Genomic DNA, 25,409 nt, shown 5'->3' with positions numbered 1-25,409 from the left:
AACCTGACGGCCATCATTTACTTATTGGGCAGGTTGGGATGCATTTCCAGAGCCAATTTCTTGCAACATATGCAAGGAAATAAAAAAAAATTAAAACACAAAGAGAATGAGCTAGGAAGGGTTGTCTTGACTCACTGAACAGCAAGTATCAAAAGCACCAGGCCCGTCTTTAAGGAGGCAAATGGGCTACTCTAGCTCTCCACATTATTCCAATCTTCACGTCTTTACTGGAATATACCTAGAATGGTACTCAAAGTTAAAATATAATTTCTCTGGTTTTGGTGGCATGAATGTTAAGGCTGTGCAGCGCTGGGGATGTGAAAGGAGAAGAGACGCATCAGAGGGCATGCTAGTTATGTCATCCCAAGAAAATACAGCTACTATAGGGAGTGACTGCTCTCAGCGCATTCAGAGGAAATTTTCCCGTTTGAATCCGAAGCGTAGCCCTGATGTGTAGGGTGCATGTAGACAACCACTGTTTCTTTCCTACAGTAAGGTGAAATAAACACGATTTAATATCAATAAAAGTGAACCCAGCTGCCTATTGTACAGATGCTCTGCTCTTAGCATTCACAACTAGCAGTAAAGATGGTAGAAAAGTCAGACTTTTTTTGGTCTGGAGTTGCAATATTGCCCACTCTTAATCAGATTGGAAAATGGGAAGAGATCTTGTGCGCTGGCAACTATTTACTGTGTTTCTAAAAATATATATATCAAACAACGTTGTACAATAAAGGGGAATGCTTGTAGCTCAAGGTTGAAATAAGGGGTTGTTTTCTTGCAGACATTTCATCACAGGAACTAGGTAACATTATCACACTCCCCACCATCCAGTGAGCTGTGAAGAAGCTCCTTGGGCGAGAAGCAAAACCTTTCCAAAAGAAAAAAAATGAGAAAGCCCAGTTGCCATTCGGTAAAGCACCTTCTGGACGAGATCCTCAGTGCTGGTAAGCCAAAAAGGGAATAAAAAGACCTCTCCATCAGCACCCAAGACCCAGCTGAGCATAGATTAATTCCAAGATTAATACCGGGAACATCAAGGAACTGGCAAACCAACTCACAGTAAACAGTCCAACCAAAGAATTTCCAAGACCGCTCCCATCCACACTGACAGGGCAGGCCTCTAGGGGAAAAAATGGAGAGCAAACCCCACTCCCTTCTAGCACTGATGATGTTACCTAGTTTGGGTAATGAAACCTCAACAAGAAACCAACCAAGCTCAGACAGCACCAAGGACACCACAGTTCTCCTCCTCCTCCTCCTCCTCCTCCCCCTCCTCCTCCTCATCATCATCTCTGCAAACCCTTCTCCCTTCTAGCACTGATGATGTTACCTAGTTTGGGTAATGAAACCTCAACAAGAAACCAACCAAGCTCAGACAGCACCAAGGACACCACAGTTCTCCTTCTCCTCCTCCTCCTCCTCCTCCTCCTCCTCCTCCTCCTCAGCATCATCATCTCTGCAAACCCTTCTCCCTTCTAGCACTGATGATGTTACCTAGTTTGCACAATGAAACCTCAACAAGAGCCTCTCAGTGCCACCCAAGGTATAGAAATTAAAGGAAAAGTGTGGTAGTCCAGTGCGTTGTTTCATAGATGTGCCCTAGGAATTTCATTTGATCCGAGCGGAGCTTTACCTCTTTGTAGGAGAGGAAGTTTTAAGAAATGCGTAGGAAAAAACAAAAAAGCAAAATCGCAGTACCGTAGCAGAACACAGTTAAAACAAGGTTAGAATTGCATGCTGAGTCAATCCTCTTCCTCGCCACAGTTACATTGGAAATCAAGGTAGCTGTCGAAAGCCGTTCAAAACAGTCGTTCCAGGGCACCTGAGGAACATCCAGAGAAGAACGAGTTGATCACCACCCAAACAAGAACAAACAATACGATGTCCAGTTGCCTTATACTCTGGACGGGTTAAGCTACGGAGGGAAACAGTCCTGGCCAACCTTTTCTCAGAAAAACAGGGAGAAGCCAGGAGGATAAGGGATTGATGAAGCATGCCCTCTGGGTGACAGTTGAGAGCGGTCAATGTTGACCTTGCAAAGACAAAACTAAGAGGAAATACGGATGGTCTGTCTACAGAGCCCACCCTGTGCAAAAGCAAGCAGAGCCGTTTTCTGTTGAGATGGTTAAAAGAAAGGAGACGCGGCCTGAACGTTCAAAAGACGTTCTTCCAATAATGCTGTAAAAAGAACAAGATAGCTTGCAGCAACGGCGGTGGACCTCTCACACTGGTAAACAGTGGTGGGCTTGTTGCAGTGGTTAAGGCAGGGGTAGGCAATAGTCAAGGCCGTGGTCTTCCCAGTTGCAAAGCATGGCAGCGAAAGTTGGACCGTAAGAAAGGCTGAGCGCCAAAGAATGGAGGCCTTTGAAATCTGGTGATGGAGAAGACTCCTGCGAGTCCCTTGGACTGCAAGGCGATCAAACCGGTCAGTCCTAGAGGAGATCAACCCTGACTGCTCTTTAGAAGGCCGGATCCTGAAGTGGAAACTCAGATACTTTGGCCACCTAATGAGGAGGAAGGACTCGCTGGAGAAGAGCCTCATGCTGGGAAAGATGGAGGGCAAGAGAAGAAGGGGACGACAGAGAATGAGGTGGATGGATGGAGTCACTGAAGCAGGAGGCATGAGCTTAAAGGGACTCCAGAAGATGGACAGGAAGGCCTGGAGGAACATTGTCCATAGGGTCGTGATGGGTCGGACATGACTTCGCAACTAACAACAACAACAAGGCAACCTTGGCTCTTTTATGGACTTCAACTCCCAGAATTCCTGAGCCAGGGAGTTGAAGTCCACCAGTCATAAAAGAGCCAAGGTTGCCTACCCCTGGGTTAAGGCAACTGGGAGACTGCATGTTCTAGTTGTCTTAGGTTCAAAACTAGCTGGGCCAGTCATTCTCTCTCAGCCCTGGGGAACAGGCAATGGCAAACCTCTTTCTGAAACCTTGCAAATAACAAAAAAAAAACCTACTGGGACTTGTCCGTGCCTTTCCCAGGAGCCAACGCTGATTCAAAGGGAGAAAATAAAAATAAATAAGAATTAAAAATCCAGCAGCGGCAGCAAGAAGCTTCAGGAAGATTTTTCTCCTACTAAGACAGTAGGCACCAAAGCAAGCAGGTCTGATGTTATAATTAAACAATAAGCCTCTTTTCAAATTGCTACTTTAAAATGATCTTCTATTCATTTCCCAACCCATTTCAAATAATGAATGCTTTGAACAACAAAAAAAGGTTAAAAGGCTTAAGATTGATTTGTTTTATTAAGTTCTGAATATAGTCACTTCATTCCACAATTAGTAAGCATTTGCTTGGTTCCTAAAACAACAACAAGAACAACAATAAGTTGGAAGGGACCTTGGAGGTCATCTAGTCCAACCCCCTACTCAGGCAGGAAACATTTCAGGGTTTCAACAGGTTTGGTTTTACACATTTCTACTCAGGAATGTGATGGAATTAATATTTATTTTTGTAACAATGAATCTCTTTTGAGCCTCAGTTAGCAACAACAAGCATCAATATTCTGTTCAGGGTAGATTTTATGTTTATTGTAATCCAACTTGAAGGCTTCTGCAGGAATACCATAAGGTAATTCTAAACTGCATCTTACTTCAAGGAATTTAAATGATTTATGGCTTGAAAATAATCACTTATTTTAAAAACGCAAAATACAAAAAATCCAGTTGTTTAGGACAGCTGGTAGATTTTCTATTCTAGAAAAGACAAACGCAAGAGGAAGCTATATTAATCTTTTTTTTGTTTTGTTTCTGTTAGTGTTAGTGTTAACTATGGTTTTTTTAAAGCCAAAGTTTACTCACTGACATTATATGAAGAAAAAGGTGTAACTGGTGTTACTTACAATGGTGATTGATGTTGCAATCACACATCTTTACACCTAGTTAATTACACTCTTAAAAGGCAGTCTTATCAACAGAAATCAGCCTAATCTTATCAATGGAGTTAGCCAAGTGACCCTTTTTTTTAAACTGCAAACAGAGGGTAATTCTTCTCTTCTGCCTGTGCCCTGCGGACCTCAATCTTTCCCTAAGCAAATTCACATTGTTCTTCTAAAATGCACCACAAAAATGAAGGAGATGTAGCTACGTTATGCTGAGAAAATAGCTGAAAATAGTTGACTTGTTAATGTATTAATACAGAATTTCCAGTAAATGGAATTTCCATCCTTTATGCAACAATGAAGTTTTTTCTATTGTATAATAAGCAGAAATTAACAGGGCTGAGCTCTTACTGGCGATTTTAACAGTTTAGTAATTAGCAGAAGTTAATAAGTCTATTTTGCCCAAACATTCTTCTTATTTCTCTTACTAATTAGAGGCTATCACAGGCCTGGTCAAAAGGTTCGTACCCAACTTCATCTCGTGCTCCTAAAGATTTATGTTAAAATTATTTATTTCTAATTATCTTAAAACTTTAGGCTTTAATATTAGATCTATGTTCTCCTTTCATTTAATAATTAGACTGAAGAGTTCCAGAGAATATGGAAACTCGATCTTGATCCTGTGATATTTCTATAGTTCTGGTTATCGTTTTCCTATTTTATTATTTTAGAATCCAAACCATTTTCTCCCAGGGTAGGCTAAGAAGTATTCACTTTATGAGAATTAGCTATCTTTTCCAATAACCAGGATGGATTTTATCAATAACATTATTAAATACATGGAGTTTGACATTTGACTGATTTTTTCTTTTCACAAATTAAGAACATTAGTATTATTTTTTGAATCTAAATATAAAAAAAGTTCTCTTGCCTGTGTTGGACACAAACATTTGCACTTTCAGACATCATAGGTAAGTAGTCCTTATACAGGTAGTCCTCAACTTATGGCCACTATGGAGCCCAAAATTTGTGACCTGGCTTGTCAGAAGGCCACAAAAGAGGATCACATGACCCCAGGACACAGCAACCATCATAAATATGACTCAGTTGCTAAGTGTCTGATCATGGAGATGCTGATCCTAAGTGTGAAAACAGTCATTAGTCACTTTTTTCAATGGCATTGTAACTTTGGTCACTAATAATAATAATAATAATAATAAATGGACTGTTGTAAGTTGAGGACTACCTGTACAGCTTAGTTCTCTAGTCAAATGGCAAATAAGCAGCCCCATCTTTAATAATAGCCCAGCTGCTAGTGTTTAACTATGGATGTAAAATATGCCCATTTGCCATTATACTGGTTGTTGTTGTTGTGTTTTTTTGTAAATAAAACCTGAGTGTTTTTACTTTACAATAAAGGTGCTAAAAGACAAATAATTTAAAGTCTAGCATGGAGAAATAAAATGGACACATTCTGGAAGTATTTGGATTTGAACTTGATGAAGTCCAACAGAACGTTGCCATCATTCTTCAGAAACACTTAAAATACCACCCCCCATCAAATTAAAAACTATAAGTACTGTATTTTTTTAAAAAAATAGAAGTGGGATTTTTAAAAAAAAGTGAACACTTAATGAAACATCGTGCTGCAATCTAGTGCAAAAAAGAAGTTGGTTGGTGAATGTGATGGCACATACACTAAAGGAAACTGGGTAACCACAAAGATGTTTTTCTTTTTATACCGGAAACACCTGCCCCTCCAAAGAAAATAAAAAGTAGTTCACTCACACTGTGTTGGAAGAGAAACCAAACCATTTTCTTTCTGTCGATATATTTTAAATTCCATCGAAGCAGGCAATTTAGATCAAGCAATTCTATCCAATTGAAACAAGGCATGCAGCAGCAGGATAGCGTTTTCTAGAGGAAAACAGGCAGTTTCATATTTTCTTATGAAGCTGATTGTTACTCATGTATACTCAGAGGTTACTCTGTCACTGAATCTGGAAAAGTGCGTAGCTCTTAACACATTATCAAAGTAAAGTAGATTTTTTTTATTTATTTAGTTTATTTAAAGAGAAATTTTGTGCAAATACACTTAGGCTAGCGCCCAAGCCTATTGTGTAAATGTGGTTATAAGTAAATATCCCCCTTGGATCAGATTTATCACCTGGCTGTAAAATTATTGTCCCAAAGATTTTTAGGTAGGAATAACTTCCACTAAATGCGTGATTGATTATTTTCAAATATACTTGGATAAGATTAAGCTGCATAACTGTTTCTTATTTCCCATCTAGAAACACAACCAAAGGGGCAGATGTTACACAGCATCCTGCTAAACACTTCTGGCCTTTCATCCATAAAGTTATAAAATCTTTTCTGAATATATAAATTTCAGATAGCCCACTAAATGATATGAGCATGCTGTATCAGACGCAGCTGTTACAAGCAAATAAGGGCATGTGTATATGTGTCACAAAATACAATAGGTCTTGCAGCAATAGTTTTTCAAACAGGTAAACAACAAGCTTGATCAATTTTCCTTTTTGGTGTCTCTGAATTCTGACATGACAATTATAACAACAAATCCATGCAGTTATTTTTGGCAGAAGGGGTTTACCAACGCCTTCCTTTCCAGATCTAAAAGAGAGCAAATGATCCAATCACCCAACTGGTTTCTGTGCCAAGAAACCAGATCTAAGAACACTAGAACTAAGATTTGTCCATGCTTAGCCTTGAGCCTTAACTGAAACAAATCATAAACTAAGGCTTAACCAACTGCATTGGCTAACTTCAAATGACACCCAGTGCCATTATTTTATTTATCTTATTTATTTTTATTTATTTTTATTCTATTTATATCCCACTGTTCTCCGAAGACTCAGGGCGGCTTTTACAAACTTAGCAATTTAGCATTATTCCCTAGAAACCCAGGCACCCAAAGTTGCATGAAACTGAAGGAACCCATTTCCCTGAATTCGGGAGAAAAACAACGCTTTCTACCTTTGGCAAAAGTGGTTTTTTTTTATTCTTATCCAACAATATGAATCACAAATATTTCAGCCAGAGCAAACAGATACAAGTCTTTTTATAGGGTACAGAAACCAATGATACATTCAGTATATAGGTAAATACATCAGAAAGCAATAATCAAATAATAGAAATCATTGATTACACATAGAATTAGTTAACCTACCGCAAGTGGAAGATTTATAGGTTACATTACTCTTTCCCAGCTGGCTTTGCACTTTGCATCTTTCTTAAAAGTTGCAAGTGTATTTTTTTCCCCTTTTGTATCTCAAAACAACAAATGTTTTCTTGAAGTTACAAAAGAGGCCTAGATTGCCAGGCTAAAATGCTAATATCACCTTTACTTAAAAAGCCTAAATCCAAAGGTGATTTTTTTTCCCCCCAAAAGGCAATAAAGTCCAGTTGCCTTCTGGAAAAAAATGAACTTGAGGACAACCGTGACCTAGATGATTGAGAATCTCCATATAAAACGGAAGCCGGAAAATTCCAGGTAATATAATTGAAAATCAGTCCAGTTCATTCCACAAAATATAAAACCTCTCCAATTTCTTAGAAAAGCAAAATGTGAGGGAGGAAAGACCTTTAGAAGCCCAACCAAATTAACCAGAAGGTTTCGCAGTACAGTACAAGGGAACAATAGCCAACGACTTAATAGCCCTCCTAATCAACATATTTAAAAAGTCACACGCCACAAGCACAACACTGAATAGCCCAAACCACACACTCTGCTGGAGTTCCCTGAAGACTAAACCTTTGTTCCCAGGGACCCACACAGATTGGATCCTGCAACACTGCCTTCCTCTTTGCAAGGAGCCAGAAGGTTTGGCAATACAAGGGAACAAAAGCCAATGACTTAATAGCCATCCAGCCATCCTAATCAACCTATTTAGAAAGCCTCACACAACAGGCATCCCCACACACAATAGCCCATTCTCTGCAGTGAGGATTATTTGCATCGCTTCACTCATGATTTTGTAATGTAATTTTATTTTCTCCATGCCTTGAAACTGAAATGGGAGGCACAGGAAAACTATACTGCTCAAAAAAAAATTAAAGGGAACACAAGATAAGACATCCTACTATTAAATACAGTACATTGTGTTGTTTAAGTGTTCCCTTTATTTTTTTTGAGCAGTATACATTAATACACATACAATCAGTTTGGCAGCTACTAGTACATCTCATCTCATTCAAGGGCTTATTCGCAGCTTGATAAAGAGGGGAATTGCATCCAGATCATCTTTTTTTTTAAAGGCAATGCGATGTAATTCATTTTAATCTTCAGACTCCTAACCCATCTTTGCTGCCTTTTTCTGCATTCTTTCCAAAGTCTCAACATCTTTTTTTATACTGTGGTGACCAAAATTGGTTGCTGTATTCCAGGTGTGTATTACTTTTATAAAGCGGTACTAATACTTTTCATGATCTTGACTATCCTTCAACCATGGATTGCATTAAGCTTTTTTGGTTGCTGTGGCTGCCAGGACTCTAAAATCCCTCTCACAGTCACCTTTTTGGAGCCAGGTTGACCTTTCATAAAGCTTTCCAGATTGGAATATGCATCTCCTGCTTTGGGCTAAGATGTTAAGCGACTCTGGTTGGTGTTCTTTCTACGATGGGAGGTTTTCCGATTGGACTTCATTGCCTTTGTATCTTTCAAGCAAAACTGGCTGGCATTCATGGTTTTTACGGATATTTCTTTTTCTTACGGTCACTGTTGGTGTTTTAGGTATCTTTTGACTTGCATCTGTATTAAAAGCCTTTCAGAATACACACTTTATTGTTTAGTTGCTGTGAAGATTCCTTCTCATATATTAAAAACAAGTAGCTTGAGCTCAGAACAATAAACATTTTCTTGAAGTGGTAAAAGAGGCCTAGATTGCCAGGCTAAAATGCTAATATCACCTTTACTAAAAAAAAAAAGGCTAACAATATTAAAACCTAAATCCAAAGGTGCTTTTTCCCAAAGGCAATAAAATCCAGTTGCCTTTTGGAAAAAGGAATAACCGTCACCTGGATGATTGAGAATCTCCCCAGAAAACGGAAGCCAAAAATTCCAGATAAGGTCGTTGAACATCACTCCCCAATCCGTTCCACAAAACCATGAAAACCTCTCCCAATTTCTACCTGAAGCAAAACTTGGAGGAGGAAATAATTTTAGAGGAACAACCAAATTAACTTGGGCTCTTTTTTTTTAACAAGGGCTTTTTAAAAAAAACAACAACAACCATTAAAAGCGTTTTAAATATAAATAAATAAATAAATAAATAAATAAATAAATAAATAACATTTGTTGGCTGTTGTTTTTTAAAACCATTTAGTCCTGTGGGACTCTGGGAGACTTGATATTATTATTATTATTATTTATTGAACTTATATACCGCCCTTCTCCCGTAGGACCCAGGGCGGTTCACAAGGCAATTAAAACAACATCACAATGCCCCCCCCGCCAAGCTCAGCTTCCTGTCACCCGTTGTGTGTTCCCGTTTTGTGTAACAGTCACATTCCTAATCTTTTCAGCCTCTTATCTAAATGGCCCCATTAGCACCCAAAGGAAGCCTTGACCTCAGGTGAACTTCGCACCTCTCCCGTGGCATTTGCCTCTCAACCAGGAGCCAATCAGAACACGCAAGAGGGGGGCCCGCCGCTCGCTGATTGGCTCCCGGGAAAGCCCGCTCTCCCCCTGCCTATATAAAAAGGCCGCTCTTCGGGCCCACCGACTCACCTCAGGTGGAACCCTTCGCCCAATCCCGGAAAAAAAAAATGAGCCTCTTCGTCTCCAGGCCCGAAGACCTCAACTCCAGCTTCTGGGACATGCTGCTTCTCCTCGCTTGGGAGCCGGACTTCGAATTCCTCTGGCAAGCGCTGTCCCTTCAGCCGGACGAGGCTGCCTCCGTCGACTCGCCTCTCGGAGCCGCTGCCTCCGTCGTGGAGACTTCGGAAGGCGGCCCGGGAGCGGCTGCTCCGCCGGGAGGAGCCCGAACGGACGAGGATTTACCTCAGGCGGACGAAGCGGCGGCGGCAAATCGCGAGGGTAAGCCGCCGAATGGCGCCCGCTTCTCTTCGGGCATGCGCAGAAAGCGGCGCGTGCTGAGCGGAAGGCGCCGTTTTCCCTCTCTCTCTCGTTTTTTTTTCTCTCTCCCCCTCCCAATTTCGGAGCATGCGCAGAAAGCGGCGCGTGCTGAGCGGAAGGCGCCGTTTTCCCTCTCTCTCTCTCTCTCGGTTTTTTTTTTCTTCTCTCTCCCCTCCCAAGTTCGGAGCATGCGTGCTGAGGGGGAAAAACTTTTTTTTGTTTCCGAAGTTTTCCCCGGGCGCATGCGCCAAGCAGGGGGGCCCGACTTGTTTGTTCCGCGCTTGCGCGCCGGGCGCTTTTCGTCTGCCCGCGTGTTTTGTTTGTTTTTTTAAACTCGGAGTTCGCGGCGGATCTCTTTGGTTGTCTGAATGTGCTCTTGGCGACCTAAGAAGGCGGCTCTGGGGGGTGGGTGGGGCATATAAATCGAATCAAAGCAATTGAAAAAAAACCCGCTGGCTGCTCTTTTGCCTGCTGTGGACAAAGGACTGCCCGAGCTAGCTGCAGCTTCCCCTTTTCTGCTGGCGTTAAAGTTGCAACACCTTGGCTGGCCTTGAATGGCCCGGGAATGGTGTTGCAAATGGCCCGTTGTGGAGGGGTGGGGGGGTGGGGAAAGACTTGGGTTCTAATTTCCCCGAAATGCACAAAAGGCATTTCTTTCTGCAGCTTGCCTTGCTTTTTAGACCCAAATTCCTTCCTAGGTTAGTAATGGATCTGGCTTGGGGAGGTCGAGGAAATTGGTTGCCAAGCTTCCTGACAATAAACGGTGTGTGTGTGGGGGGGGGTTTGTATCTATTTATTTATTTATTTTTTATTTTATTTTATTATTTTATTAGTCCTTCTCCCGTAGGACTCAGGGCGGTTCACAAGGTTTGTTTTAAAAGCAATACAAGAAGTTACAAAAATCAAAAAAACAATTAAAATGATTACACTAACCTTGAACTAAAAACCCCAATTACAATGAAAATACTATTAAAACCCCAGTTAATACTCTCAGTCGTTGATACTGTGGGTGTAACACAGCTCTTACGATGCTCCAGAGGTCCATGGCCTTTACTTCTGGGGCACCCTTGAACATACATTTATTTACTTACCTGTGGATCAATCAATTGCATTGCTAATTCATCTAGGAACTAAGGCTGCCGAGATAGATTGAAAAACTAACAAGTACTTCCAAAGATTTTATATATATATATATAAAAAAGGATTGCTCTTAAGGAGGGCAGTCCCTTGCTCCCACTTTCTGTGAAATGTTTTAAGGGTGTGGACTGAGATTGTTACAACCCAGGCTGCAACCCTGTTTCTAGACTTTTAAAATCAATAATAATGCTAGCTAGGAATAGTTGCTGATGGGTTCTTTCCCCCCACCCCACAAATTTCTTCCTAGGTTAGCAGTGGGTCTGGGGAGGTTGAGGAAATGGCTGCCAAGCTTCCTGACAATAAACGGGGTTGCCCCTTGCTCCCACTTAAGCTTGATATAAAGTGTTTTTAAGTGTGTGGACTAAGATTGTTACAACCAGCGCTGCAGCCCCGTTTCTCTACCTCTAAAATAAAATAAATATTGCTAGCTGGGAATAGTTGCTGATGGTTTCTTTTTTTTCCCCCCTCTCTGCTTCTTTCCAGGGGAGGAGGAGGAGGAATCCACGGCTGGAGACCAAGCCGCTGGTGGCTTTGCACCCCATCCTGGACACAGGTGGTCTATACAAGCCCTGCGCCAGCTCGAGCGTTTAGGGCACCCCAAGATTTGGAAAGCGTATCACGAGGGCTTGTTGATCTTCATCGCCTTTCGAGGATCTGTCAGCTTCCCCTCCGTTTGGCCCATCCCAGGAGAACAGTTCAGAGGCTTTTTGGTGTCTCTGGATTGGAACCGGGTGTCGGCAGCCAAAATATTTACCTACCTGTCTTCCCTCTCCTACCTATCCAGGACTTTCCATGGCCAGGATCCGCTTTCGGACTTGTGCACTTTCCACATGATTGTAGGGATGCGGTGGCAGCGGGAACTTCCGATCCCTCTGAACGTGGAGATCCTGGAAGCGTTGGTGGACGTCCTCGAAAGCGTCTGCGACTCTTTCTACGAATGCCTCATGTTCCGGGCAGTGTTTTTGTTGTCTTTCCACGGAGCGCTTGTCCCTAAAGAGATGGTGGCTGAGACCTTTATGACCTTCCACCCACAACTCCTCTGCCTGGAGGACATTGACCTGCAGGAAGACTGCGTTGGCCTGCTGCTGCTGGCCCCAGAGATGGAGGCCGGGTGGATCACGCGCTGGTTGGAACGGTCGGAGAACCCACTGCTTTGTCCTGTTCTGGCCCTCCAGAATTATTTGGCGGTCAGACCTCCAGGCGAAGGGCCCCTATTCTTGTATAGCAGCTCGCATCTGCTGTGCAAACAGCGATTCTTGGAAGTTTTTCACAAAGCTCTGAGAAGACTTGATCTCCCCTCGCGACGATTCCGCCTCAAATCTTTCTGGCTGGGTTCTCTGACCAATGCGGTGCGTTGCAGCTTGCCAGAGAGTGAAGTTCTGTATTTGGCCAGGTGGCCTTGCAGACCACAACCAGGAGTTTAATGGCCACATTTTTATTTTTTAAAAAAGCCTGGAGTCCAAATTATATTGATGCTTTGGCTTGTCCTACAGGTCAAGTCTTACTATGGACTGTGCTTAATTCCTTTATTCTCGATGATCGCAACATTTCCCAAGGAATGGTATCCCGGAATCATCCGTTTCACAAGAGGACTGTGTTTTTCTACCTGGACTGTTTTACACAACAGTCACAACTTTTGTCTTTTTCATATTGAAACAATAGAGTGTCTCAACTTTGAATCTGGAATTTTGGACGCTGGGCTGAAATTCAATCCTTTGAGGGTTGTTGTTGTTAGCTGCGAAGTCGTGTCCGACCCATCGCGACCCTATGGACAACGTTCCTCCAGGCCTTCCTGTCCTCTACCATCTTCTGGAGTCCATTTAAGCTCACACCTACTGCTTCAGGGACTCTTGATAGTATATAACTTTTTTTAAAAAAAATTTCCTAGGGAAATAGCCATGTCACTACTGTGCACACTAGTTTTAAGTGTGTGGTTTTAGTGAGCTTAGCTAGCAGGGAAAGTTTTAATGCTCTTAACATTGCACAAGCAAAAGCTACTGTATTCCTCTCGGCAGAAGGGGAAATTTTTAAAGCCTTTGGTTCCTTGAGAAGGGAAAGGGGCTTTGGCTGCTGTATTTTATACAATGTATTGAACCCAAATGTATTTGGAATATTGTTCCTGCACTTTAATTTTTTTAATTCTGCTCAGTGAATGTAAACTATTTTCCTCTTTGCTACAAATGGATGATTTTGTAATTTTGAATAAATAAAGTATATAAAACGTCAGCTTTGTATCCAGAGATTTTATTTTCTAAAGCTTTTTACTCTTGTCACTATCTCAGCTATTGATCGATATAAATGTCTATGGAGAGTCTCAGTCCAGTCAGGGTTGCCCCAAAAAGGTGCTTTTTCAAGAGACAACTGGACTTTCTTGTTCTTCTTTGAAGACATTTTGCTTCTCCTCCAAGACGCTTCTTCTGCTCTGACTTTCATTCTCCACCTTCTAGTCAGAGCTGAAGAAGCTTCTTGGATGAGAAGAAAAAAGTCTTCAAAGAAGAACAAGAAAGTCCAGTTGTCTCTTGAAAAAGCACCTTTGGGGATGATCAATATAAATTTATCTTCCCCCCCCTCTTCTCCCTTTGACCTTTGGTTTATTTTCTCCATGCCTTGAAACTGAAGTGGGAGACAGATATGGAAGGCACAGGAAAACTACATTCATGCACATTCATTCAGTTTGGCAGCTGCTATGATTGCTGGATGAGCAGGCACAAAAACAGCCAGGGAAGTGATTGAAGCCTGGGAAATGGGCCTCAGTCAACAGGATGCTCAATTATCACCAGCTTATCAGGTACTTAGGAGCCAGAAGTGCGAGCAGTACAAGCAAACAATAACCAATGACTTAATAGCCAGCCATCCTAATCAACATTTTAAAAGACCCACACAATGCCCTACCCACACAGTAGCCCATTCTCTGCACAGGATTATTTGCATTTGCTCCCTCATGATTTTGTAATGTAATTTTATTTTCTCCATGCCTTGAAACTGAAATGGGAGACAGATATGGAAGGCACAGGAAAACTACATTCATGCACATTCATTCAGTTTGGCAGCTACAATGATTGCTGGATGAGCAGGTACAAAAATGGCCAGGGAAGCGATTGAAGATTGGATAATGGGCCTCTCCTCAATCAACAGGAATGCTCAATTATCACCAGCTTATCAGGTACTTAGGATCTGGAAGGCTTGGCAGTACAAGGGAACAATAGCCAACGACTTAATAGCCAGGCATCCTAATCAACATATTTAAAAAGGTCACTCGCTGCAGACACAACAGCCCAAAGCACACACACTGCTGGACTTCCCTGACCATGGGCTCCAGTATGAGTCTGAAATCTCAGAAGACTAAACCTTTGTTCCCGGCGACCCACACAGATTGGATCCTGCCCACTGGGTTCCTCTTTGCAAGGACAATGTGGGACACTTTTTTTCAGAGGTTGGTGTGACTTTTCAGGCGTGAAGACCAATGATGCATTTGACAGCAATGGCCCAAAATTCATGCCCCAGCCCCGTTCTGTTCACCAGTCCTGCACTGACTCTCAATCCCCAATTTAGATACGTCACCAAGGATTGCATTACTGTTACTGGTGGAAAAACAAAATATAAATGAAGCAAAAAAATTTTTTAAAAAGGAATTGATGGTAAATTTGATAATGGCAGCTAGATTGTTGTTGTTAGCTGTGAAGTCGTGTCCGACCCATCGCGACCCTTTGGACAACGTTCCTCAAGGCCTTCCTGTCCTCCACCATCTTCTGGAGTCCATTTAAGCTCACGCCTCCTGCTTCAGTGACTCCATCCAGCCACCTCGTTCTCTGTCGTCCCCTTCTTCTCTTGCCCTCCATCTTTCCCAGCATGAGGCTCTTCTCCAGTGAGTCCTTCCTTCTCATTAGGTGGCCAAAGTATTTGAGTTTTAGCTTCAGGATCTGGCCTTCTAAAGAGCAGTCAGGGTTGATCTCCTCTAGGACTGACCGGTTTGATCGCCTTGCAGTCCAAGGGACTCGCAGGAGTCTTCTCCAGCACCAGAGTTCAAAGGCCTCTTTGGCGCTCAGCCTTTTTTATGGTCCAACTTTCACTGCCATACATTGCAACTGGATACTGGATACATTGAAGCTAGATTAGTGATGGTTTAAATATTGGAGACAGAACTGGGTTATTCCAAGAAGTGAGTGGTGTAATGAAATATGGAATATGGCAATAAATGATAAATTAACAACAGAAATCAAATTTTTGAAAAGGGATGATTAAAGTCAATAATTATAATGAAATAGGGGATGGTTTTATAAAAAACGGTGGAAGGCAAAGGGAATAAACTTGATCGAGAATATGTGCTGCTTCGGAGGGGATGAAGGCACAGTTGAAATACACTGTATATTGTTAGCTGTTAGAAGAAATAGAGGTAATAAAAATGGTCTCCAGGCGGGTGGGTGCACTGTCGTACTTGTATTTTTTTATATTGTTTTTTATTGTGTTGTGTTTGCATTATTTGTATCTGAATGAAATAAAATTGAAAAAAAATTAAGGCACGAAAGCCAACCATGTCCTGTTCACCAGTCCTGCACAGACTCTCTCAATCCCAAACAGGCCTTGGTTTGCGGGATTTTTATTCAAGAACTGCATCTTATAGAAGAAGGCCCTGTGACTTACCTAAGTTCTTGCAAAATAGAAAAACTCAGTGAGCTACTTTCTTTTCTTTTTTAAAAAAAATATTTTATTGGTTTTCCAGTTTTTACATTGAAGTATTTTTTTTAAAAAAAAACACAACAACAATGTGGTGACTGGGTTATCAACAGTTCAATGCCGGGATCAAATGTTTTTTTCTGCCAAACGTGGGACTTAACTTTACCCATGGGTTAGAGGAAAGAATAAAGGATTAGCCATGAAATATGTATTGGCGTGTTTAAACTCAAGAAGACCGCACGTTGGTTGACAAATTATTATTGCACATAGGGGGGAAAAAGGAATAAAGTCTTATAAAAAAAATAAGTTATCAAGGAGGGGAAAGTGGAGGGGGGCGGGGGGAAATGACCTGAGGAGCAACTTTGTGGAGTTCTTCCACGGAAGAAGCGGAGGTAGGCGTAATTCTATGAACTGGAGAAAGGTGAGCGCTCATCCTGAACTACTACGTGTCGTCGGGCGGATTTCATCCCGATACCTTTCGCTTTGTTCCTCGGTAGCTGATTCTCAAGTTACCTAGTCTACGAGGGGGGGGGCAGGCACAAAGGAGAGCAAGGTCAGGAGAGACAAAGTGGTCCTATACGGGAAGACCGACTGAACTAGCTTGCAACCTGGGGAAAAGGCCGGCGCTGCTGTTTCCTGCGATGGCTTTGGAAGATGGAAGAACGAACCTTTTCACCGGCAAAGCGACGTAATTTGGGCCATCCACCCACTCTCTCGGCCATGAGGCTTGTTGGCCTATGCTCGCTCATGCTTTTCGCAGCACGGATGCTTCAAGGTAAGTAGGAGACTTGGGAGAAAGAGGAATGATGGAGTGGGGAATTAAAATTAGCCTAGAATTGACCCCCCCCTTGCAGGGCTATCGTTTCCTTTATCGATCGGCGGGAATCGTAGTTCCAGAAGGGACAGGCGATTCTATGATGGTAGTGCTCCCGTTACGACCTCCCGTTGAATCCACTTGTGTTACTAAGTGAAACATTTCTTAAATGAGCTTGGCTCCATTTTACTTTATTTATTAAACAGGTTTTATTGGTTTTCCAGTTTAACCTCTATATACTTAGAAAGCCTCATGGTGACTGGGTAATCAAAAATTCAGTAACAAGAGTTTTTAGTACATAATTCAGGTTACGTTATCAAAACATCCTTCTCTATTTCCCTTAACATTTAATACAACATGCTTAAACTAATAAAATTCTAAGAATTACGTGGTCAGTTAAAAAAAGTCTGTCAGTCCAGTTTTAGTTACACATATCCATGTCCTGTTTTTCAATTTTACCTAATTTTGATTCTGGTTACAGTATTCAAGTTTAGCCTTTAACATCCAAAATAATATTCACAACCCAAAATTAGCCCAGAACTCACCCCCTGCAAGGCTATTTTTTCCTTTGTCGTTCCGGGGGAATCGTAGTTCCAGAAGGGACAAATGATTCTGTGCTGCTAGTCCTCTGGTTACGACCTCCCGTTGAATCCACTTGTGTTGCTAAGTGAAACATTTCTTAAGTGAGCTTGGCTCCATTTTACGACCTATCTTGCCACGGTTCTTAAGCGAATCGTTGCAGCTGTCCAGTTAATAACATGGCTGTTAAGTGGATCCGGCTTCCCCACTGACCTTGGCTTGGGAGAAGGTTGCAAAAGCGGATCGTGTGAACCCCCCAGGACATTGCAACGGTCATAAATGCAGTCCACAAGACCATGGGGGATGCTGCAACAGTTGTTAAGTGTGAAAAATGGTCATAAACCACTTTTTTCACTGCCATGGTGACTTTGAAAGTGACATGTGATCGTTTTTCACCCTCGGGACCAATTGCAGCATCCCCCATGGTCATGTGATCAAAATTCAGAGGCTTGGCAACTGACTCATATTTATGACGGTCGCGGTGTGCTGGGGCCGTGTGGTCCCCCTTTGCGAACTTCTCCCGAGCCAAGTCAATGGGGAAGCCAGATTCACTTAACCGGATTACTAGCCGAACAACTGCAGTGATTCACTTAACAACCGTGGCAAGAAAGGTTGTACGGTGGGGCAAAATTCACTTAACAAATGTTTCACTTAGCAACAGAGATATTGGGCTCAATTGTAGTCGTAAATCGAAGACTACTGTGAGGTGAGTGGGGCTAAGAAAAAGTCTTTTTCTGACTTTCATGCCTAAAGCGGGACTAAACCTCATGGTCTCCCCATTTCTAGCCTGGTGCCTTAATAACTTTCAGATCAAATTGGCTCTAAAGTTGCCTAAACCGGCTCTTTAAAGTCTCTTAAACTGACTCTTTAAAGTTGCCTACAGTGGCTCTTTGAAGTTTCTTAAACTGGCTCTTTAATGTTGCCTAAACTGGCTCCTTAAAGTTGCCTAAGCTGGCTCTTTAAAGTTGCCTAAACTGGCTCCTTAAAGTTGCCTAAGCTGGCTCTTTAAAGTTGCCTAAACTGGCTCCTTAAAGTTGCCTAAGCTGGCTCTTTAAAGTTGCTTAAACTGGCTCCTTAAAGTTGCCTAAGCTGGCTCTTTAAAGTTGCTTAAACTGGCTCTTTAAAGTTGCTTAAACTTACTCCTTAAAGTTGCCTAAGCTGCCTCTTTAAAGTTGCTTAAACTGGCTGTTTAAAGTTGCCTAAACTGGCTCTTTAATGTTGCCTAAACTGCTGGACCTCAAATCTTTTTCCTAAGGAAATTCGGACAGGAGCCTCAACACCTTCATTAGGACCAACCCTAAAATTTGATTCAGTTCATTTGATCGTGAATAAAGCTAATTGTTCCTCACCCACAATGCTAGATGGCGATGTTGCTTGGGACGGTGAAGATGGGTAGCGTAGAAACTTAATTAAAAAATAATAATAAAAAAATATTCCCACCAATTAGGCCGTAGTGAGTGACCGCTGTGCTTATTTTACATGCATTGAAGTTTCACCTGAACATCTGCAAACGATTTTTCCATCTTGTCGCCAGTCGGTTCCCCTGAACACAACCCTCTTTGGCGGGTGTCTTTTCCAAGCGACTGTTGTTTGAAAAAAAAAATCTAAATGTTGTCACTCCCAGGCACTGACGCAGCGCAAGGAAAATATGCCCAGATGCTCTTTAACGAGCTGTTTGAAGACTACTCCAATGCTCTCCGCCCCGTTCAAGATACAGATATGGTTCTGAATGTTACTCTTCAGATCACGCTTTCCCAGATCAAAGACATGGTAAGCATCAAAGTAAGGCCTGCAGAATAATAAACTTTGAAAGATTGCCCCCCCCGCCCCCAATTCAAATCTTTTTGGGTTGGTTGAAATTTAAGAAGTTACAGATAGCTTATATACGTAATTATTCCTTACATCGACAGAGGTGGTTGTAAGGTTTATAACTAATTTTCCCTAACCACATTGATCGTAAGCTAGCTTGTGTGTAAGTGGGTGTAACCCAGGGGTCTTCAAACTTGACCCTTTTATGACTTGTGGACTTCAACTCCCAGAATTCCTCAGCCAGCGTGTCTGGCTGAGGAATTCTGGGAGTTGAAGTCCACAAGTCATAAAAGGGCCAAGTTTGAAGACCCCTGGTGTAACCGAATGATTGGAAGGTAGAGAAAGTTCTATACATGAAGGGGATTTTGGGGGGGGGGATGTAAAGCCCATACCATTGTTTCCCCCTCTGAACCCCAAAATCTAAACGGTCCCAATTCTACAGAATAACAGAGTTGGAAGGGACCTTGGAGGTCATCTAGTCCAACGCCCTGCTCAGGCAGGAGACCCTGTACCATTCCCGACAAATGGCTGTCCAGTCTCTTCTTAAAAACCTCCAGTGATGGAGCGCCCACAGCTTCTGAAGGCAAGCCGTCCCACTGGTTGGATCCCCTTTTGCGACCTTCTGACAAGAAGAGCCAAGCCAAGCCAGATTCCCTTAACAACCGTGGTTCTAACTTAACAACTGCAATGATTTACTTAACATTCGTGGCCAGGCAGGTTGCAAAATGGGGCAAAACTCACTTAACAAATGTCTCTCTTAACAACAGAAATGTTGAGCTCAATTGTCGTCTTAGGTTATAACAACCTGCCTCCAGAAGCTGTGGATGCTCCAACACTGGAAGTTTTTAAGAGGAGACTGGACAGCCATTTGTCTGAAATGGTAGAGGGTTTCCTGCCTGCGCAGGGGGTTGGACTAGATGACCTCCAAGGTCCCTTCCAACATCATCATCATCATTATCATTATTATTATTATTGATCATCACACAGTCAGCCGGATGTTCAGACTGTATTTGGCATTTCTGTCTACCTATCAAGTCCTTACCAAGGACCTGGGATAGGCAGATGTGGATGTTTGATGGTATCACAGATCTCGTCGCAGGATGGAAGCAGTTCCCAGTAAGGCCGCCTTTTGCAATTGACTAATGGCGAATATGTCAATGACGATGATGGTGTCCAAGTGGTGCTCCAGTTGTTTTGGGATTGCACCCAAGGCGCCTATTACTATTGGTGCCACCCTTGCTTGCCTTTGCCACAGTCGTTCTATTTCTATTTGTAGGTCTTTGTATTTTGTTATCTTCTCCAGTTCTTTCTCGTCTATTCTGCTGTCTCCAGGCACTGCCACATCCACTATCCGGACTTCTTTGTCTTTCTCATCAACAATTGTTAAGTCCGAGGTGTTACTTTGCCAGTGCTTGTCTGTTTGAATTCTGATGTCCCAGAGCAGTTTAACTTTATCATCTTCTATGACTTTCTCTATTTTATGATCCCACCAGTTCTTGCTCACAGGCAAATGATATTTCTTGCAGATTTTCCAATGCTATTATTATTGTTATTGTTGTTGTTGTTATCTTTTATTCATTAAACATGAACCTCAGTCAACTATTATTATTATAAGTTGAGGACTACTTGTGTCCACGTGAGGTTCATCTTAGGATGGCAGGAACGAACGTATGCCATCAATGATTCGTAATCATGATAAGAGAGAATTTGAAGGGATAGCAAAGATCTGGTGGTCTGAAATCATGGATAATGCCAGATAATCCCAGAATACATGAACCGCCAACTTAAACTGCTAACAGATACTGTCTAATCAGCAGCAGACGTGATCTCTAATAAACTACGCATACCAGTAAAGAATATGGAACCATTTTTATTTAGAGGCTTAAGTTGGTGCAAGTCCGATAGACACTGTCCTGCGTTCCCAATCTGAGGCTACAGTTATCTTATTCTAGGATGAGAGAAACCAAATTCTGACAGTCTATCTGTGGATTCGCCAGACGTGGTATGACGCCTTTCTGAAGTGGGACAAAGACAGATATGACGGATTAGACTCCATCCGGATCCCCAGCAATCTTGTATGGAGGCCCGACATTGTACTTTACAACAAGTGAGTCCATCTGGAGTGATCTGATCAGCAGTTTGCAGAAATGAAACTAGCGGTTCCCCGCATCCTGGGATAGTCATCTTTTTAAAAGCCTACCCCAAGAATTTGGCAATGATTTGTGGTGCAAGGAACTCGGAGGTCCTGGTGAGAGGTTGGTTCGAGAGAGTTTGACAAAAAGCCAGTCACCGCAACCCTCAGAGACAGTTGAAGTATTTTTCTACATTTGGACAGGATTCTCTCTGGTTCACTCAGGAGAAAGTGGAATGGGAGGCAGGTGTGGCAGGATTGCACAGTAAAACTACATTCTTCTTTGAGGATAGGATAGGATAGGATAGAATACTGTAGAATAGAATACTGTAGAATAGAATAGAATAGAATAGAATAGAATAGAATAGAATAGAATAGAATAGAATAGAATAGAATAGAATAGAATAGAATACTGCAGAATAGAATAGAATTAGAATAGAATACTTTTGATATCACTTTAAATGTACACTAATCAGCATAAGAGGGACGCGGTGGCTCAGTGGGTTAGGACCCTGAGCGTGTTGATCAGAAGGTCGGCAGTTTGGCGGGTCGAATCCCGAGTGCCGCGTAACAGAGTGAGCGCCTGTTACTCGTCCCAGCTTCTGCCAACCTAGCAGTTCGAAAGCACATAAAAATGCAAGTAGAAAAATAGGGACCACCTACGGTGGGAAGGTAACAGCGTTCCGTGCGCCTTTGGCAACTAGTCATGCCGGCCACATGACCACGGAGACGTCCTCGGACAAGCGCTGGCTCTTCGGCTTTGAAACGGAGATGAGCACCGGCCCCTAGAGTCAGAAACGACTAGCACGCATGTGCGGGGGAAACTTTACCTTTTAATCAGCATACATTAAAATGAAATTTTGTTCCCTTCAGCTCTCGAAAAATACCATTATGCACATATCCACACTTCGACAAATACAACATTTAAATTTTAATTTAATTTTAATTGGGGGTTTTATTTTTTTTCAGGGATCGATGTAATTCTTTTTAAATTGCTTTTAACTTTTGTATCCCTTGTTTTAATTACCCTGTAAACCGCCCTGAGTCCTTCGGGAAAGGGCGGTATATAAATCGAATAAAATAAATAAATAAATAAATTCGTTATCAATGGAACGTGGTCCCCAATACTAAAAGTCACTGAACAAAATGATTTGCACAAGGCTGACCTGCAGCGAGTTGTCCTAGACCCCTTGAGGAGGAAACCCTCGTAATCAAGATATCCCACTCCCCATATCATTGGGTGTGTTGTCGTGTGTTCTTCTGCCTTTTTGTTTTTAGGGCTGACGATGACTTCTCTGAACCAGTGAACACCAACATCGTCTTGAGGTACGACGGGAAGATCACTTGGGATGCCCCAGCCATCACAAAAAGCTCCTGCGTGGTGGACGTCTCCTACTTCCCTTTTGATAGCCAGCAGTGCAATCTGACCTTCGGCTCTTGGACCTACAATGGGAATCAAGTGGACATCTTCAACACGTTGGATTCGGGCGACCTGTCGGATCTCATAGAAGATGTGGAGTGGGAGATCCACGGCATGCCGGCTGTGAAGAATGTGATTACTTACGGTTGCTGTTCCGAGCCTTATCCAGATGTCACCTTCACTCTCATCTTGAAGAGGAAGTCCTCTTTCTACATCTTTAACCTGCTGCTTCCTTGTCTCTTGATATCGTTTCTGGCTCCGCTGGGATTCTATCTTCCGGCGGACTCTGGAGAGAAAGTATCTCTCGGGGTTACGGTTCTGCTCTCTCTAACCGTATTCCAGCTCATGGTTGCCGAAAGCATGCCTCCTTCGGACAATGTCCCCTTGATAGGTACGTGTGTCTGTTTATAAAGCTTCAAAGGGGATAAATTTCCATTGGGGTCAACTTCAAAGGTGTCCACATCCAAATATCAAATATCATAGCAGAATAACAGAGTTGGAAGGGACCTTGGAGGTCTTCTAGTCCAACCCCCTGTTCAAGCAGGAGACTCTAGAGCAGTGATGGCGAACCTTTTAGAGGCCGAGTGCCTAAACTGCAACCCAAAACCCACTTATGTATCGTTGGGTGCCGGTTGGGCGTGTTCCATTGAGTGGGCGTGGCCCATTGGGTGGGTGTGGCTGCAGTGGTAATGGCAGACCGGGTGGGACTAAAAAGTTCAATCAATCAATTCCAGCTTTGCGAGATCTTTTTTTTCCCCACGAGAAGTTGAAATTGATTGATTGAACTTTTTTTTATTTTATTTTTTTGCACACGGTGGCGGAAAGTGAAAAGGTTTTATAAAACCCAGCTGAAGGCCTACTCGGACTGGGGCGATGGCACGCGTGCTCACAGAGCAGGGCTCTGCGTGCCACCTGTGGCCCGTGTGCCGTAGGTTCGCCACCACGGCCCTATACCATTTAAGACAAATGTTTCTCCAATCTCTTTCTAAAAACCTCCAGCGTTGGAGCACCCACAAATTCTGGAGTGAAACCATTCCACTAGTTAATTGTTCTCACTGTCAGGAAATTCCTCCTTAGTTCTAGGTTGCTTCTCTCCTTGGCTAGTTTCCATCCGTGACTTCTTGTCCTGCCTTGAGGTGCTTTGGAGAATAGGTTAATAGGGATAGCTCTTCTTGAAGATAGAGGTTGACCCACAACACTTTCTCACAAGTCAGCAGAATCATATATTAAAACATCTGCGGATAGTAAAACTACTAGCTGGGCTGCAAAGGTCTACTAATTGATTCTAAGTGGGAACAAGAACATTGAAGAAAACTTTAGCTCTGCTGCTATCTAGTGCTCATCTATGGGTTTTTGTAGCCGGTGGTCTCTTCTAGATCAAAGATGCAAAAAGAGAAGGGCCTCTAATTCCATTTTATTAATGCAAACTGGAAGTTTCCATTCCATCCCATATTTCCTACTCTATTCTATTCTGTTCCGTTATGTTCTACTTTCTATTCCATTCCATATTTCCTATTCTATTCTATTCTATTCTATTCTATTCTATTCTATTCTATTCTATTCTATTCTATTCTATTCTATTCTATTTTCTATTCCATTCCATACTTCCTATTCTATTCCATTCCATTCCATTCCACTCCATTCTATATTCTATTCTATTTTCTATTCCATTCCATATTTCCTATTCTATTCTATTCTATTCTATTCTATTCTATTCTATTCTATTCTATTCTATTCTATTCCATTCTATTCTATTCTATTCTATTCTATTCTATTCTATTCTTATTCCATTCCATTCCATTCCATTCCATTCCATTCCATTCCATTCCATTCCATTCATTCCATTCTATTCTATTCTATTCCATTCCATTCCATTCCATTCCATTCCATTCCATTCCATTCCATTCCATTCCATATTCTATTCTATATTCTATTCTATTTTCTATTCCATTCCATTTTTTTCTAGTCTACTCTATTCTATTAACTATATATTTTCAATTTCTTTGAACTTACCGGGAAAAGTATTTTTTTCCTTTTCTAACTTAAAAAAAATAAAAATAAAAATACTAGTAATATTTCATTTGTCCTTTTCTGCGGCTCTGATTTTTATATCCTAGGTAAATATTACATCGCAACCATGGCCATGATCACTGCCTCGACCGCGCTCACCATCATTATAATGAACATTTATTACTGTGGCTCTGGAGCCAGGCCTGTCCCACGGTGGGCCAGGGTGCTCATTTTGGACTACATGTCCAAGATTTTCTTCGTGTACGACGTGGGCGAAAACTGTGCCAGTCTGCAGTGTGCAGGGGAGCAGGGCCCGGAGCCCAAAGCAGCCTACCCAGGTTCAAAAGAACAAGGTGTGCATGGAGGGAGAAGGAAGTCCCTTAATAAGGGGGGCAGCAGGGACGGGGACCCTCTCAAGGAGCCGTTTGATGGAGAGAACGAGGCCTGCGGACCTCCGGAGGACAACCCACGGGAGACGGTCGGCTACTGCTGCTGCTCCTGTTACCGAGCGTTAATCCGGAATATTGAATACATCGCCGGTTGTGTCAGGCACCACAAAGCCAACCACGCCACAGGAGTGGAATGGAAAAAAGTGGCCAAAGTGATGGATCGCTTTTTTATGTGGATCTTTTTCGCCATGGTCTTCTTCATGAGCGTCCTGGTTATCGGGAAAGCTTTTTAAGGAGGAAAAACAAAAGCCTTCTGGGAGGAGGGGGACGGGGGGGGCCTCCGTGGTATCTGAAGGAGAACGTCCAACTTCATTCACAAAGTTTTGTTCCACACGGTATCGACCACAGGAAGCTCCCTGTTTCCATTACTGTATGTATTCAAGGTGGACAGGGATTAATATTGGCATGGGCTGTGTGTTATGTATATGTACACTTTTGAGAGCAAGCGACTAGA

At 42.4% G+C, this 25,409-nt stretch overlaps 1 protein-coding gene across 1 annotated transcript; it reads left to right on the top strand.

Moving 5' to 3' along the window:
* Positions 1–18,531: 18,531 nt before the first annotated feature.
* Positions 18,532–25,188, top strand: CHRNA9 (cholinergic receptor nicotinic alpha 9 subunit; the record flags this gene model as incomplete). Its single annotated transcript, XM_083368015.1, has 4 exons — positions 18,532–18,906; positions 20,898–21,052; positions 22,355–22,887; positions 24,614–25,188. The coding sequence occupies exons 1-4, from the start codon at positions 18,745–18,747 to the stop codon at positions 25,186–25,188; spliced, it is 1,425 nt and encodes a 474-aa protein (XP_083224141.1). The 5' UTR covers positions 18,532–18,744.
* Between the last annotated feature and the right edge of the window lie 221 nt (positions 25,189–25,409).

This window comes from Vipera ursinii (genome assembly GCF_947247035.1).
Source record: "Vipera ursinii genome assembly, chromosome: 7".
NCBI lineage: Eukaryota > Metazoa > Chordata > Lepidosauria > Squamata > Viperidae > Vipera > Vipera ursinii.
Note: the sequence above shows the minus strand (reverse complement) of the source record. Positions and strands in the feature narration are given on the sequence as shown.